At 51.4% G+C, this 13,890-nt stretch overlaps 1 protein-coding gene across 3 annotated transcripts in view; it reads right to left on the bottom strand.

The window, feature by feature from the left end:
• The window catches only part of AKAP10 (A-kinase anchoring protein 10), a 39,901-nt gene that overhangs the window by 1,739 nt on the left and 24,272 nt on the right, over positions 1-13,890 (bottom strand). For all 3 annotated transcript variants that reach the window (XR_010067351.1, XM_063295588.1, XM_063295600.1), the window contains 11 exons: positions 13,051-13,608; positions 11,142-11,240; positions 10,834-10,918; positions 9,497-9,620; positions 8,376-8,512; positions 6,843-6,987; positions 5,265-5,444; positions 4,024-4,133; positions 2,741-2,823; positions 1,319-1,371; positions 852-950 (listed from right to left, as the gene is read on the bottom strand). Coding sequence is in view for 2 of the 3 variants with exons in the window: in XM_063295588.1 (XP_063151658.1) it covers positions 852-950; positions 1,319-1,371; positions 2,741-2,823; positions 4,024-4,133; positions 5,265-5,444; positions 6,843-6,987; positions 8,376-8,512; positions 9,497-9,620; positions 10,834-10,918; positions 11,142-11,240; positions 13,051-13,608 (1,673 nt within the window). In the remaining variant the exon portion in view is untranslated. The remainder of the gene's footprint in view (positions 1-851; positions 951-1,318; positions 1,372-2,740; positions 2,824-4,023; positions 4,134-5,264; positions 5,445-6,842; positions 6,988-8,375; positions 8,513-9,496; positions 9,621-10,833; positions 10,919-11,141; positions 11,241-13,050; positions 13,609-13,890) is intronic.

Below are 13,890 nucleotides of genomic sequence, written 5' to 3'. Positions count from 1 at the left end.
CAGGGTCCTTCCGACTGACTGGGGAGGGCCGTGATAGATTATGTGCCATCAAGTCAGGGCTGACTCTTAGCATCATCTCTTAAAGATCCTGAAAACAGATTTTCTCCAGGATATTTTTTTTAAAAAACCACGGTGTTCTCGTCTGAGTTTGCAAGCGCCAGTCCCGCAAGGTGAGTTTCACAGCCCAAATGATCTTGACCACAGCGAGAGGCTGGGGAAGGCCCCCAGCTCACAGCTGCTCACACGGGCACTGATCTCCTGCTCTCGCAGAAATTCTTTGACATTTCATGTCTGTGAGGCCCGAAAACTAGGGAAAAGTTTGTGGTAGAACTACAGAGGAAAAAAGGGAGATTTCCTCCGTCTCACAAAGGAATTCCGGGGAAGAATCCGTGCAACGCTGCAGCCGAGAAGAAACAGGGCAGTTGGGAAGGGTGTCCAGGAAAAGGCATACTAAGGGCAGGGTTCAGCTATGGAAGATTCCAACAATGGCTGCCATGCAGCTGCACAGTGCTGGGATTCATGGCAGCACGAACAGATGCGCCTCTCCAGAAAGAGGTTCCGGGAAGCCAGATTCCTTAGCTTTTCTGCAAACGGGGCATGGGGATCCGCTCAGGAGTGGGCGACAGCTGCCCGTGGGAGGAGCCCAGGGTGGGGGCCAGAGTGAGAAGCTGCTGAAGCTGCTCTCCCTTGATGGGCAGACGGCCACGTAGCCCCAGCGGGGCAGCCCAGCTCTCGCGCAGGCCAGGCTGAATGCTCTGGGGCTGCTGGACCCGCCCGCCAACCAGTCTCCTGCTGCCCCGATGCCGGAAGATGCTCAGTCAAAGGTCTGCGAGAAACGGGCTGCCCATTACCTTAGTCACCTTTTCGACAGCTGCCTCCGGCGGCTGGGCCTGCTGCATGACGTCATTGACAATCATCTTGGCTATCCTCCAGGCCATCTCCTCTTGGGCCTGGAAGCAGACCGAGGAGCTCCGTCAGCACAGGCCGCGCCAGGGCTGCCGCTAGTGAGTGGAAGGAAGCCGCACCCGGGACCCTTGCCCGCCCACCCTTCCCAGGCTCGTGCCAGGCAATTCATCTGGCCCCTGGAGGGCCAGGAGGGTTCAGCCTGATTGGAGGCTTAACTTCCACAAAGTATTCAAAGTATTCACCCTGCAACCAATTTTTTTGGGGGGGAGGAATTTTTGCTTGTTCTGGATTTCTGAGATAAAACAGCTAGGCCTGCACATCCATGCAGGTGCCAGGGGGTTCTTTGGGACAGCCAGGAACAGACGTCATATATGCCTTTTTCGCCAAGTGCACCAGCATTGGAGCGCCTTACCTCGTCTGTGGTTCCTTGCACCCATTTCTTCATTGCTTGGGAAAACATGGACCCTGGGGAGAGCAGAAAGGGAAGGGGAGCAAGTGGCCCTTGTGCTCGGCACAAAGTGGGGGATTTTCCTCCACTGCAGTTAGAGACTAAGAAAAGCTGCACCGGACCGGATTGGCGGCCAGCGTCCCACACTCACCGGGCCAGGCAAGGCTGCAAGTGGCCAGAAAGGTCAGGGAGCCCACACAGATGCCTTACAAGGAAGGGTGAGAGTGACGGGGACTTTTTAGCTGGGGAAAAAAAAGCAACTGAGTGGGACATGATCAGTGTACAGGTAGTCCTTGCTTAATTACCACAACTGGGACCGGCATTTTGGTTGCTAAGTGAAGCATCATTAAGCGAATCTGACCTTTTTTGCGGCGGTAGTTAAGCGAATCACTGCGGGCATTAAGCACACCACATGGTCGTTAAGCAAATCATGTGGTTCCCCATTGATTTTGCTTGCCAGAAGCTGTCCGGGAAGGTCAGAAATGGCGATCACGTGACCACGGGATGCTGCAACGGCCATAAATGCAAACTGGTTGCCTAGCGCCCAAATTATGATTACATGACTGCGGGACGCTGCGATGGTCATAAGTGTGAGGATCGGTCGTAAGTCGGTTTTCCCAGCACTGTCGTGAGTCTGAACCATCACTAAACGAATGGTTGTTAAGTGAGGACTACCTGTATATAAACCAATGCCTAGCCCGGAGAAAGTGGACAGGGTTTCCTTCCCTCTCTCCAAACCCTCGGGCCAGCGGCCATCGAGCAAAGTCGTCTGGAAGGTACTCTCATGGCGCATAATTAAACCACAGAATTCCCGGTCATGGGAGGACCACTAGCCTGGAATGGCTTTAAAAGAGTACAAACATTCAGGGAAGAAAGGTTCACCAAGATTTTCCAGTCCTTAAGTCTCAATACTGTCTTTGGGATGGGGGCAGCATGTCCCTCAACGCCAGCCACAGCGGAAGAACGGTAGGAGATGGGGGGGCCTCCCTTTCCTGCTGGCAAGCCCCCAGGGGCCTCTGCTCGGCCATGGCGAGGACCAGAACGAGGGACTGGGAGAGACCCTGGCCTGGCCAAGCAGGGCCCTCCTCCGTCTCCCTTCCCCACTCACGTCCCAGGAGTCTCACTGACCCGGAACAAGGAAACGTGCCATGACAGTGATGACCGCCCTCAGCAGCTGTCTCAGCCATTAATTTTTCTCTCTTCACTTCACCTCCAGGCAATCACCTGGCTGACCACTAGAAGCCTGCATGCGGAGGTAGCACACGCAAGAAGCCCCAGGGCTGCCAACTTTTCAGCAGCCTCTCACGCCTCTCCTCACCAGCCCTTCCTTCCCATGCATATTAATGCTTAGGGGAATCCTCTCTCGAGCAGGAAGCAGCGGCTCACCTTTGGACTTCTTGACGTCCGGCTCCGGCTCTGATTCCCGAATGAACTGGCCCAGGTCGCTCACGCGGCCGAAAGTCATCTTCCTGCAGTGAGAGGAACAGTGGCTTACTAGTCCGGGGGTGGGGGGGGTCGCAGCAAAGACGCCGGCCAAGCCCCCGCTGTCATGTTCACTGTTTCAATGTGCTCTGTACATCGTAACATTTCGCATGCCAAGGCGCTGACGCGCGTTTCTGGTTGGGAGGGAGCTGCTGAGGGACCTTGCACCAGGCTCTCTATCTGTGCTCGCTAAGATGGCATGTGTTTGGGTTATCTTCTCTGTTCAAGGTCTTTTTCCCGTTGATCAGCAGAACTCGTTAGGGGCACCTGGGATTGTGAATTTGAGACGACTGTAAGGGGGGGCGGGACTTCATTTGTATCGGGGGATATTTAGTTTGAATTTAGACGTGCTTTTCTCATTCTCAGCTTTCTTTGTGTTTGCACTCTAGTCTACAATAAAACCAGATTTTATCAAGCTTTACCTTATGAGTCTGAGAATATTTGTGGAATAGGCATTCATTACACCCGCGTGTTCAAACCCCTCCTGTTTTCTTGGAGGGCCTGTTTTTTTTTTGAGTTCTGGAGAAGAGGGCCTTTTTCTCTGACTTTCAAGCAAGGGGCATAAGGCAATTTAGAGCTGGCCACGGGGAAGGTGTCAGAGCGCCGCTAAGGAGGGATTTGAACAAGATTACACAGCCCAGCGCTTGAAGGGAGCGAGAACGAAACTCTAAATAGTTCCGTCTTGGATTTTGTTTAATATAAGAGGGGACTGAGAGAAACTTGGACAGGTTTTCAAGATTGTTATTCTGCCCGATGGCATTCCTTAGAGCGGCAAGATTGGTGCCAGCCCTTCAAGGGAAGCCCAATCAAGAAACAGGCGTGGCAGGGATTCTGGGAATGGCCCTTTATTGTTATAGGGAAGCAGAGTTTAATCTTGAAAGTCTGCCCAGGTTTGTCGCTGCTTATCCTAAAAAAAATCAAGGCGGGGTTATCTTGAGTTTCTTCCTCACCCTTCCTTCCATCTCCAGTAATTGCTTCTCCAAGTCCTTTCTTAACAGCTCTCACCCGTCTTCCCCAAGCTCAGCTCTAAATTCCTTGACCAGAAGGTACCATCCAGATGGTTAGGTCAAGGCCAGACAGACATTTTGAAAGCAACAGGTTTTTGTAACCCTCAACTGACCCCCTCTGACTGTAGGAAAACAGTCTGTGCTTGTTCCCGCCTGCCTCTCGGCATTAAGGACTCTTACCCAGCGTATGTCCGTTGATACAGAGACTCTGGGTCCAGGCTGGCAGCATCAACGATTATTGCTTCGTCAAAGTTTTTCAGGATTTTTACATTGGCCTTTTTGTGGCTGGGCTGCGAGGTAAAGTCCGGACGTTATTATCCAGAGTGTGAGAAGAGAAAGGAGAAGAAAAAACGAAAAAACATACAACTGAACAACTTGGACCAAACTTTTTGTAAAAGGACAATTTAATTCTAGAAGGCTCCTCATCGTTTGCCCCACCACTAGTCTGTAGCAGAGAATTGGTGGTGGCACAGAGGGGTCTGCAGAAAACACAGCCTGGCTGCCTTGTTCTTGGCACAGTTTGCCCTGGGGTACAAAAAATGAGAGCTTAGATGGGGCCGCCCTACCATCCCTCTTGGCCCAAAACTTCCATCTTCCATCTTCCGAAGCTGGGCTCCATAGCACAGCGCTCTTTCCTAACCAGCCCTTCAGAGAGGCACTGTGGGAGATAAAATCCAACCCCACTGGGGGATACCAGGTTGGAGAATGCGGGCTCTAAGGCTAAAGAGACTAACCTACAAATCTTGGCCGTAAACTCACTAAGCTTAAGGCAAGTTACTTTCTCTGAGCCTCAGTCTTTCTCTACCCCATCTGCGATACGGGGATAACAACACTTTTGCAGAAAATCAAAATGCCTTAAATGCCCAAACCCATCAGATAAGAATGACAGTGCTTTTGGCCAGCCTCCGCTCCAAGTGGACCCTTGCCTCTCTCTGTCTCTAGCAGAAAACATTGGTGGGGGCATCCGCAGCAAAGTGGAATGACCTTGCAGCACAAGTCCTTCCTCTACGTGCCTGTCTCATGCAGCTGTGGTGGGACAGGACTTGTGTGGGGACATCACTGCACGTGTTCGTTGCAAAGGCAGATCTTGTTCCTTGCTTGCTGGCAAAACACAGGCCAGCAGGCTTGTTTTCTGCCTCTAAGTGCCAAACTACCAGCCAAGAGCAGATGGGTTGCAGCCTACAGCTGGTGGCCTGTTTTTTCGCTGGCCAGCAACAATTAAAACGCCATTCCAATTTCTAATTCTAATCGGCGCCCTTGGCTGTGATGTTTTATTTTCTCACAGTTAACTGACTTCCTTGGCTACAGTGCAGAGGCCCTTAAAAGTCAGCCATCGGGGTTATACCGCAGAGAGGAAGAAAAACAGCCCAAGCAGACTTAGCGGCTTTTGGGAAGGAGACAAACAAGCATCAACCAAGCACCTGGGAGGAAGCCACGTTGTCCGCAGCACCCGCGTGGGAATAGTGGTCCGAAGCGCTGCCAAGGCCGTGGACGTTCAAGGCGAGGCTTCCACTTGCAAACTCGTCTCCCCGGACTGAATGGATGAGGTCGTTCAAGTATTTGTAATAAAGATTGCTGGACAGGAAGCTGGGTAGGAAAACCTGGATGGCGGGAGGAACGGGAGAAGAAGGGGAGTGACAACCTGCGCATCCTTTGCACATGGGGGTAGCTGTTTCCAAAGCCTGTTGCCTCAAGGTAGAAAAAGGATTGGGTAGTTTTTATTACCACACTGTTTTTCCAACCTACAGGGGTTCACCTAGTGGCATTGATAAAAGTAAACAAGGAGGAGAGCATAGGAGTGGCATAGTGGCATTGGTATCATCATCATCATCATCATCATCAAATTTAAATGCCGCCTGAATAAATTCAATTCAGTAGCATCGCTCCCATGGAGATCAGCAAAAGTTGATCACACCTTTGCAATGGTTTCTTTACTCTTTACTTAGGAAGATCCTAAGATCCTGGTGAGAGCCAATGTGGTGTAGTGGTTAAAGCAGGGCTTCTCAACCTTAGCCACTTGAAGATGTGGCTAAGGAGTATTCTGGGAGTTGAAGTCCACACATCTTCAAGTGGCCAAGGTTGAGAAACACTGGCCTAGAGGAAAGGCACCAGCACTGAAAATGGCCAGCAAATCCAGCCTTATTCTGAGCAGGCCTTTCTGAGCCACATTGGAAAGAGTGAGCAGAGCAGCGGCTTCAGTCTGTCAGAATCCCCGATCAGACGAAATCAGTGCGCCTGATCGTGTTCTTCTGCCTTAAGTGATAATGCGTGTCAGGCTTGGTTGGAAACAGATGGGGGGGGGGAAATTCCAGAGCGTAGAGATCGTTTAGGTAAATGCAGCAAGCCAAGGTCCAGCTGTTTGGAGACACCTGGCACAGGCACGATGGAGACCGATGGAAGGAGGTGAGAATGGAAAGGGAGGTCTAGCCTGCTTGTGGTGGTGGGGAAAATGTTTAACTTAGGGAAAAGGGCGTGAATTGACACCTGCAACTTTGCTCCTGAATTGTATGCATCTTTTCAACAGTAAAGGTTTTTCTGCTTTTATCCTGAACAGACAGAAAGCTCTAATTTTGGGAAGTGAGCGTGGCAGTTCTTACACAGTCCTCCAGACCAGCAAGAGCCTGGCGAGAATGTCCTTTGGAGGGGGCAAGAGCCTCACGAGACCCTCCCTCAAGGGGGCCAACAGTGTTCCTCAACCTCAGCAACTTTAAGATGCGTGGACTTCAACTCCCAGAACTCCCCAGTCCGCGTGCTTTAAGATTGCTGGCTGGGGAACTCTGGGAGTTGAAGTCCACGCATCTAGAAAGATGCTGAGCTTGAGAAACACCTAGATTAAAAAAAAATGCATTCACCTGGTATAAATCCCTCTCAAGCAGCATTCTCGCACAGCACACTAAGCCCAGCGCAGGGAATGTGCCGAGCCCTGCTCAACCCCCTAACAGGATCCCTCAAAAGTCCTGCTTTTCAAGGCCACCCCTGATCCGAGGGGCCACGCTCACCTTCTCCATGGTGGTCCAGGCCTGTCGCAGTGGAGTGGTGAAACAGGTGGGGAGCGGCCCGCCTTCCCTGCAGATGTTGGATTCAATTTCCAACCGTACGGAGTCATCAAACCCGAGAGGATGAGTGGATTGAAGAGAGAAGTACCTATTTTTTGGGGGGGGGGCAGAAAGAAGGACAAGATTGAGGCAGTGAAGGTGAAAACAGCCCGGGTCCACCTTTCCCCGCTGGCCCTGCGAAACACGCCATGATTCGAACTGTGGTTTTTGACCCTTCTGTGGATTGTGTTTGTCAACCTGGGGTGGGGGCTTAGAGATACCCTGGAGGGGGGAAGAGTGACGCAGTGACCCGCGGCCCTCTGGCACTGAGAATATATAACTGAGAGTAATCCCAGCACCAGGTCTCCCCGGGCACTGAGCAGATAGTCACCTTACAGTCATGAGGACTAGAGACTTGAGCCAAATTCAAATCACCCAGCCCCCACAGTTCTTGCCTCGAACTGTGGAACACACCAAACTATCAAAGAGCCTTTCTCTCATGGGGCTGGGGCATCTCAGAGAACAGGCATGAGCAGGAATCAAGGGAGCATCAAATGTTTTGGGTTGTAATTGTTTGGTTGCAACAGGTACATCAATGGCAAGTTATGATGGGATGCCTGATCCAAGTCAGCTGGAGGGACCAGTTGTTTAACCTGATGATACAACCTGCAAATCCACCCTGAGGAATTCTGAGAACTGTGGTCCTGGGAAAGGAGAATTTTTTTTTTCCATTCTGGAAAGGGGTGTTTTGGGTCCTAGTTAAGCAAGCTGAGGTACTGTTATTATTAGATGTTTATCCTTTTTAATATATAGGTAGTCCTCGACTTATGACCATTTGTTTAGCGACTGTTCAAAGTTACGACAGCATTGAAAAAAGCAACTTGCAACTGGTCCTCACGCTTATGACCATCACAGCATCCCTGAGGTCACATGGTCAAAATTCAGGCACTTGGCAACCGGCGTGGGTTTACGACAGTTGCAGCGTCCTAGGGTCATGTGATCGCCATTTGTGACCTTCCCAGCCGGCTTCTGACAAAATCAATGGGGAAAGCCAGATTTGCTTAACGACCATGTGATTTTGTTTATTTATATTTCAAATTTCTGTCACCACCCATCTCCCCCAAAGGGGGACTCTTTGTTTAATGACTACAGCAAAAAGGTCATATGTACAAAGGTCATAAGGATGCCTCATTTAACGACTGCACTGCTTAGCAACTAAAGTTCTGGTCCCAATCATGGTCGTAAGTTGAGGACTATCTGTATATAAATACTGTATATATAAATTTGGTCAACTCAAGGCAGCAGACATACCTAATAGTCCTGCCTCCTATTTTAAATCCTTCCTTGTTGAAACACCTTGGAGACCAGCAACTAAGAACACATTTTTTTAAGCAACCGTGAGATCGTCTAGATCTGACATTGCTCTCATCAGCAGCCGCCAGATGAAAACCAGAGGGGCGGGGCGGGGCGAAAGAGCATTGCAAGAATGAGGCTCACTTATCGTATAAGATCATGGCATCGTTCTGGGCCTCTTGCCCGTCATATTGGCCTTCCTTGGCTGCCAGCTGGGACTGGAAATTATCTGCAGCCAGCCAGAACTGCAAGATATTGACAGCGTCTTCTTTCTCCATGAACTACCAAAGGAAAACAGAATGTGAGCGCAAGCGTTCCGTCTAGAACGGCTCATATTCACCATAGAGGGGGAAAAAGAGAAGGGGAAGGGGAGAAATGACACGGGGGAAGGAAAGGAAAGGGAAGGGAAGGAAGAGAGAGAAGGGAAGGAAGGAGAGGAAGAGAGAGAGAAGAAGGGAAGGAAGGAAGGGGAGGAAGAGAGAGAGAAGAAGGGAAGGGAGGGAGGGAGGGGAAAAGAAAAGAAGGGAGAGAAGAAGGGAAGGGAAGGGAAAGACTCATGAGGCATTACTCTTATTTAAAAAAAAAAAGGGAGAGCGCACACTTGAGACTGCTATAACATTAAGCTCCTGGATAGAAAATACGGTCCCGAGGGCTCCCAGGCTGAGGGAGAGCGCGTTCACTACATTCAGAGAAAGATGACATAGCAATGAAAATGCCACGGACTGTACAGTCACAGGACAGATTCAGAGCCAGCAAACACACACACACACACGCATAAAATAAAATAAAATCCTTCGGGGAGGGGAAGCGCGTGACCTGCAAAGAGGGAGCTTTTGCTATAAATACACTTGACAATTCTCTGCAACTCTTCACAGCTGCATGTTTAAAACAATTCTGCATTTTTAAATTTAGCATTGTTTTCATGCCCACAGCCACACATAAAAGATTCAGCAGTGAGCAGAGCATAATGTTTTCAGCTCAACCCAAAGGTGCACATAGCCCATGTGGGGAGGGAACCACCTGATGTATTCTGGGGAGCAAGGGAACGAAGACAACATTTCGGTGGGGGTGAAGTTTGCTTTCCTAACGAATCCTGAGCTTTTGGGCACGTGCTGTCATGGCTTCATTTCCTTCCTGTAAAAGAGGGATGAAGGCCGCCCTTCCCACAGAGCCGATACTGGACTGCCACGGGCCACTGGGCAGGATCTCCTGGGCTTTGCCGAGCACAGGACTGCACGAAGAAAGGAAGGAACCCCCTGCCTCACCTCCGAGAAGTAAAAAAGGGCAGATTCACAGAAGAGGATGTCGGCCAGGTAGACGGTCCCGCTCGTCAGCACCTCGATCTGGTACTTGCAAAAGTGATGGCTTCGCAGGAATTCACTAAAGTGCCTGCACAAGGGAGAAAAGAGGGTCACCCCCATCAGAAGCCAAGGGACTGCTTGGGCCAGCTAGTTGGTGCACCACGCAGTGCACTCTTCGAAAATTATTCCAGCAAAGGGCTCCGAACTTTCCACTATTCCTCAAAGGCCCCTCTTGTTTTTCAAGGCTTCAGCACGAGCTCGGAAACCGCCTTCGATGTGCGCGCAGCCTTAATCCTCCACCCTCGTTATGGTCCCTGGCCAGCACAGAGCAAATCCCAGAACAAATGCAACAACAGAGCTGTAGACTAGACTAGTAGGATTAAAATGAATACCAGAAAACGTTAAGCCTAAGACTAACGTGAGGGTAGGCTGAAGAAGGAAACTTAGGAAAGGCAGTCGAGAGAAGTAGCAGTAGGTGACGCGCTAAAATCGGCTGCAGAGAGTTAAAGGATCGGCGGCCACAAGTAGGCCTCCGGCAAACCGAACAGGAATATGGTGTCATTGACAAGGTACGTATAAAACAAAGCTCCTGTGCCCCTAAAAGGCAATAAATAATTAGTTTTGGACTTAGTGCTCGAAATAGGTTGTACCTGGCTGACCATGCTCAATCGAAGTCAGCTGCTCTTAGTTACCGTGTGCCTTATTTTACACCAGCGTTTCTCAAACTTGGCAACCTTAAGACACGTGGACTTCAACTCCCAGAATTCCCGAGCCATGCTGGGAGTTGAAGTCCACATGCCTTAAGGTTGCCAAAATTCAGAAACTCTGTTTTACACCCAGCCAGCCAGAACATGGCCCCATTACGCATCATCTCAGGGTTAGCGTCGGAAAGCAGGGGCTGCTCATCTTAGTTTCTTTTTTGGTACATGCGTGCATGGCCTTAAAGCAGCACGCCCGCGTCCAATTTTTTCCCCCACAACAGCCCCGTGAGGTGGGCCAGGTTGAGAGCTAGGATGAGTGACCCAAAGCCCCCCACCGAGGGGTTTCCATGGGGGAGGGCAGACTAGAGCTTGGATCTCCTGGTCCTTGCCCAACCTCTTCGCTCAGACACCCCACCGGGCTTAGAGCAAAAGGACCAGGGCGGGGAAGTGTCCGGGCATCCCGGAAACAAGCGCAGAGACCCCGACCAGCACGGTCTCGGAAAAGGACGAGGCCTGGTTCGTCCTGGGGCCGGGCCAGTGCAAAGCTAGGAACGGGAACACGAGGCGCTTCGTTTCGTCTGAAGGACAGAGCCGACTTACTCTTGCTCCGTGGCATTAAACACCACTGACTGGGCCATGACAAAGCAGTCGGGGTCCACCTGTCCATCTTCCCCGCAGATCTTTGCTGAAAAGTCACCAGAAGGTATTCCCGTTAGCGGCAGAGTTGGCGGCAGAGGCGGCGGCAGAGGCGGCTTAGGGGCTGGCCGCCCGCAGAGAGGGAGGCGCAGCACCCGTTTCGGGGCGCGACGGTTTGAAGCCGGGCCGCGGAGCGCAGCCCCCCCCCAGCCCCGTCTGCCCAGGTCAGCGGCCACACGAGGTGGCCACGGGCCGGGAGCGGGCCTTCTTACCCACAATGTTATTTCTCATCAGCTCCGTAATTGGTATTGGCTTAGCGGCATCTGGAGAAATATATTTGGTAAAAATGGTAACTGCATCCTGCTCGATACCTAGGAGGAAGAGATGGGAGAGGTAAAAGGGGCCGTGGCAAAGGAGGACTGGGCTTTGCCGGAGGCCGCAGCGGGTTTGGGAAAGAAACGGCTCGCCGGTTTTCAAGAACTTCTGCAATGAGTAACCGGAGCTTAACTTCCTTTTCTTTCTTTCTTTCTTTCTTTCTTGAGAAGGCGGCCAAGAGTCGCACAATTCCACCAGAGAGGAAGATGGCACCAGGACCTTTTTTCGTGAGGAGCGATCGCCTTTGTCCCAGCAGCGAGGGGCTAATTGCTTTTGAGACCCAGGGCCTTTCAGAAATGGATCTTCCTCCTGAACAACTATCCCAGTGGATGCCCATCTTGCCTCCATTTTCTTCCCTTCCCTCTGTGGCTTATAGCACACGAGTGGTCCCTGCTTACCAACTGTCCCGTTCAGCGACCACTCGAAGTTTAGAAATAAGCTCCACGACCAACGCCCGCATTTACGACCTTTGCAGCGTCCCTCAGCTGCAGGATCGCCCTTACAGTCAGTGTGCGTTGCCCTGTGCCTGACCTGCTGTGTTTCTTTCCCCCCCTCGCAAAGCGGAGAGACTGGAGAGGAAGGGATTGCAAGAGAGTAAGCAGGCACACGATGGGATCTCGAAAAGGAGCGCGCTGGCATGCGGAGCTTGGTGTCCTCCCCACTGTCTGCCCGCTTACTCTCTTGTAATCCCTTCCTCTCCAAAAATGTAAACACAAACCTTCGTTGCCTTCTTGCTAATTATCCCAGCACTGGGGTGAGCGTTCCCAAGGGCGGGGAGTGGGGAAAAGGAAAGCCCAGTCATGGTCACGGGATTTCCCACTGAGCGACCACTTCATTTAACGACAGAGTTGCTGGTCCTGATTGTGGTCACTAAATGAGGACTACCTGTAACTGCCTTGGGGGCCAGACCTACTCTCCTGACATCACCACCTAGTGATCTCCAGAGCACCATATACTTTTGAAATAAGATATACCCCACTGAGGAAAAAGAAATTCTTTGCAACACTTAAAACAATTCCTTCCCTGGCAGGCATGAGGAACCTCTATCCTTCCAGCATCACTAGCCCTTCTGGCAAGGGCTGCTGGGAGATGTAGTTCAGCTACAGTTGGAAGGCTCCCCATTTCTACAGCTCTGGCCACACAGTGAAAATAAGCAAATTGGACACGCATTCCCCTGTGTAAATAGCCTGCACCATGCTCCTTGTATTCAAACCAGGAACTACCCTTCATGCTTCAAATCTCTCTTTACTTATAAACTCTTCAGCTGAGCTTTGCAAAAAGCAAGTTGTTCTCTCGGGGAGAGATGCCCTGTTACCTCACTCCAGTTACCGTTGGCAAACCAAGGGACTCACTAACAAAAACCAAATTGTGAACGATGAACATAGCGAGGAGGAGGAATGGGTTAAGGAATGGATGCTTCATCTCAGTCGCGCGCCTCTGACTAAACTGAGATTTAGTATTACAAGCCCAGCAGAAACTTCTCTGAGCCCAAGCAAATCTCTTCCTCCTCCAGTTGGCATTCCTGGGCTTTGTGGCTTTGTGGCAAGCAATCCGGTGACTGTGGTTTAATGTAAACTCTGGTTGGCAGCCTACGAGCAGGGTTTTGCCCAGGACACAGGTTCCAATTCAGCCAGCAGATCTTACACTTTAACCCAACTTTCCCTCTGGAAGAACTGAACTACGAGGCTGACTGTGACTCTGCTGGTGGTCCTGGGAAGGGCAGTCTGTGTCCCCCCGAGTTAAGGGAGAAGGGAGGATGCCACGGCAAAATACGTGGAGAAGCGGCGGATGCTAGGAAGGGCTTACTTTTCATGAGTTTTCCTGATAAGTCCTTTAGTGCAAAGGAAGGACTATTTCTATTGGATACTGAGACACTGGAAGAGTCTTGAGGTTCATCTGGAACAGGACAGTCCTCGGTGTCCGACGTTCCCAACCCCAAACGGGCTTGGCCGCCGCCTTCGCAAAGCAGCAAATGGTTCTGGAGGGTCAATGCGGGCCTGTTGGGCTCAGCGGCTGTCAAATAGGCAGGGGAGAGCTCGGCGGGGCAGCAATCCTCCAGCCCTCCATTGAGTGACTCGCTGTTGGGGGACAGCCCGGGAAGGTCCTGCTGCTGGAGGGAGGGGGACACCGGCTCAGCCAGGGAGCTGTGCTTAACCGTGTTCAAGCTGTGTGCTCTTATGCGGGACCACGTGGTGGAGCGGAAGGCCTCGGCTTCCAGCCAGAACCTGACCAGGTGCTCCATGCGATGGAGCTCCATGTACTGGGTGAAATAGGGGAGGGCCACGGCATCGCGCAGGACTTGCTTCAGCGTCTTGGAGAGACTCGACTTGGTGTCTTGGGCTTGATAATCCAGACAGGAGCGGCCTTGAGAAAAGCAGAGGGAGAAAAGGTGAGGATTTGGCTCCCGGGTCGAGACGCTCTCTAGGAAGGCGTCCTATAAAATATCTCAGCCTGGCAGTTTACAGAGGACAGAAGCTGCCTCAAAGGGCTGACGGTCAAGAGCAGAATGAGCTCTTTCCTTGTGGCCTGCCAAGCAAGTAACAGGGCCCTCAACTGGCGCAAAACATTTTTTTAGCCGATTCCCATATTTTTCTTGGGTTTTAGACAAGGTAAGAGTACCATGGAGAGGACACCCTCCCAGCGACT

Source organism: Candoia aspera, chromosome 1 (assembly GCF_035149785.1).
Source record: "Candoia aspera isolate rCanAsp1 chromosome 1, rCanAsp1.hap2, whole genome shotgun sequence".
NCBI classification, from domain to species: Eukaryota; Metazoa; Chordata; class Lepidosauria; order Squamata; family Boidae; genus Candoia; species Candoia aspera.
Note: the sequence above shows the minus strand (reverse complement) of the source record. Positions and strands in the feature narration are given on the sequence as shown.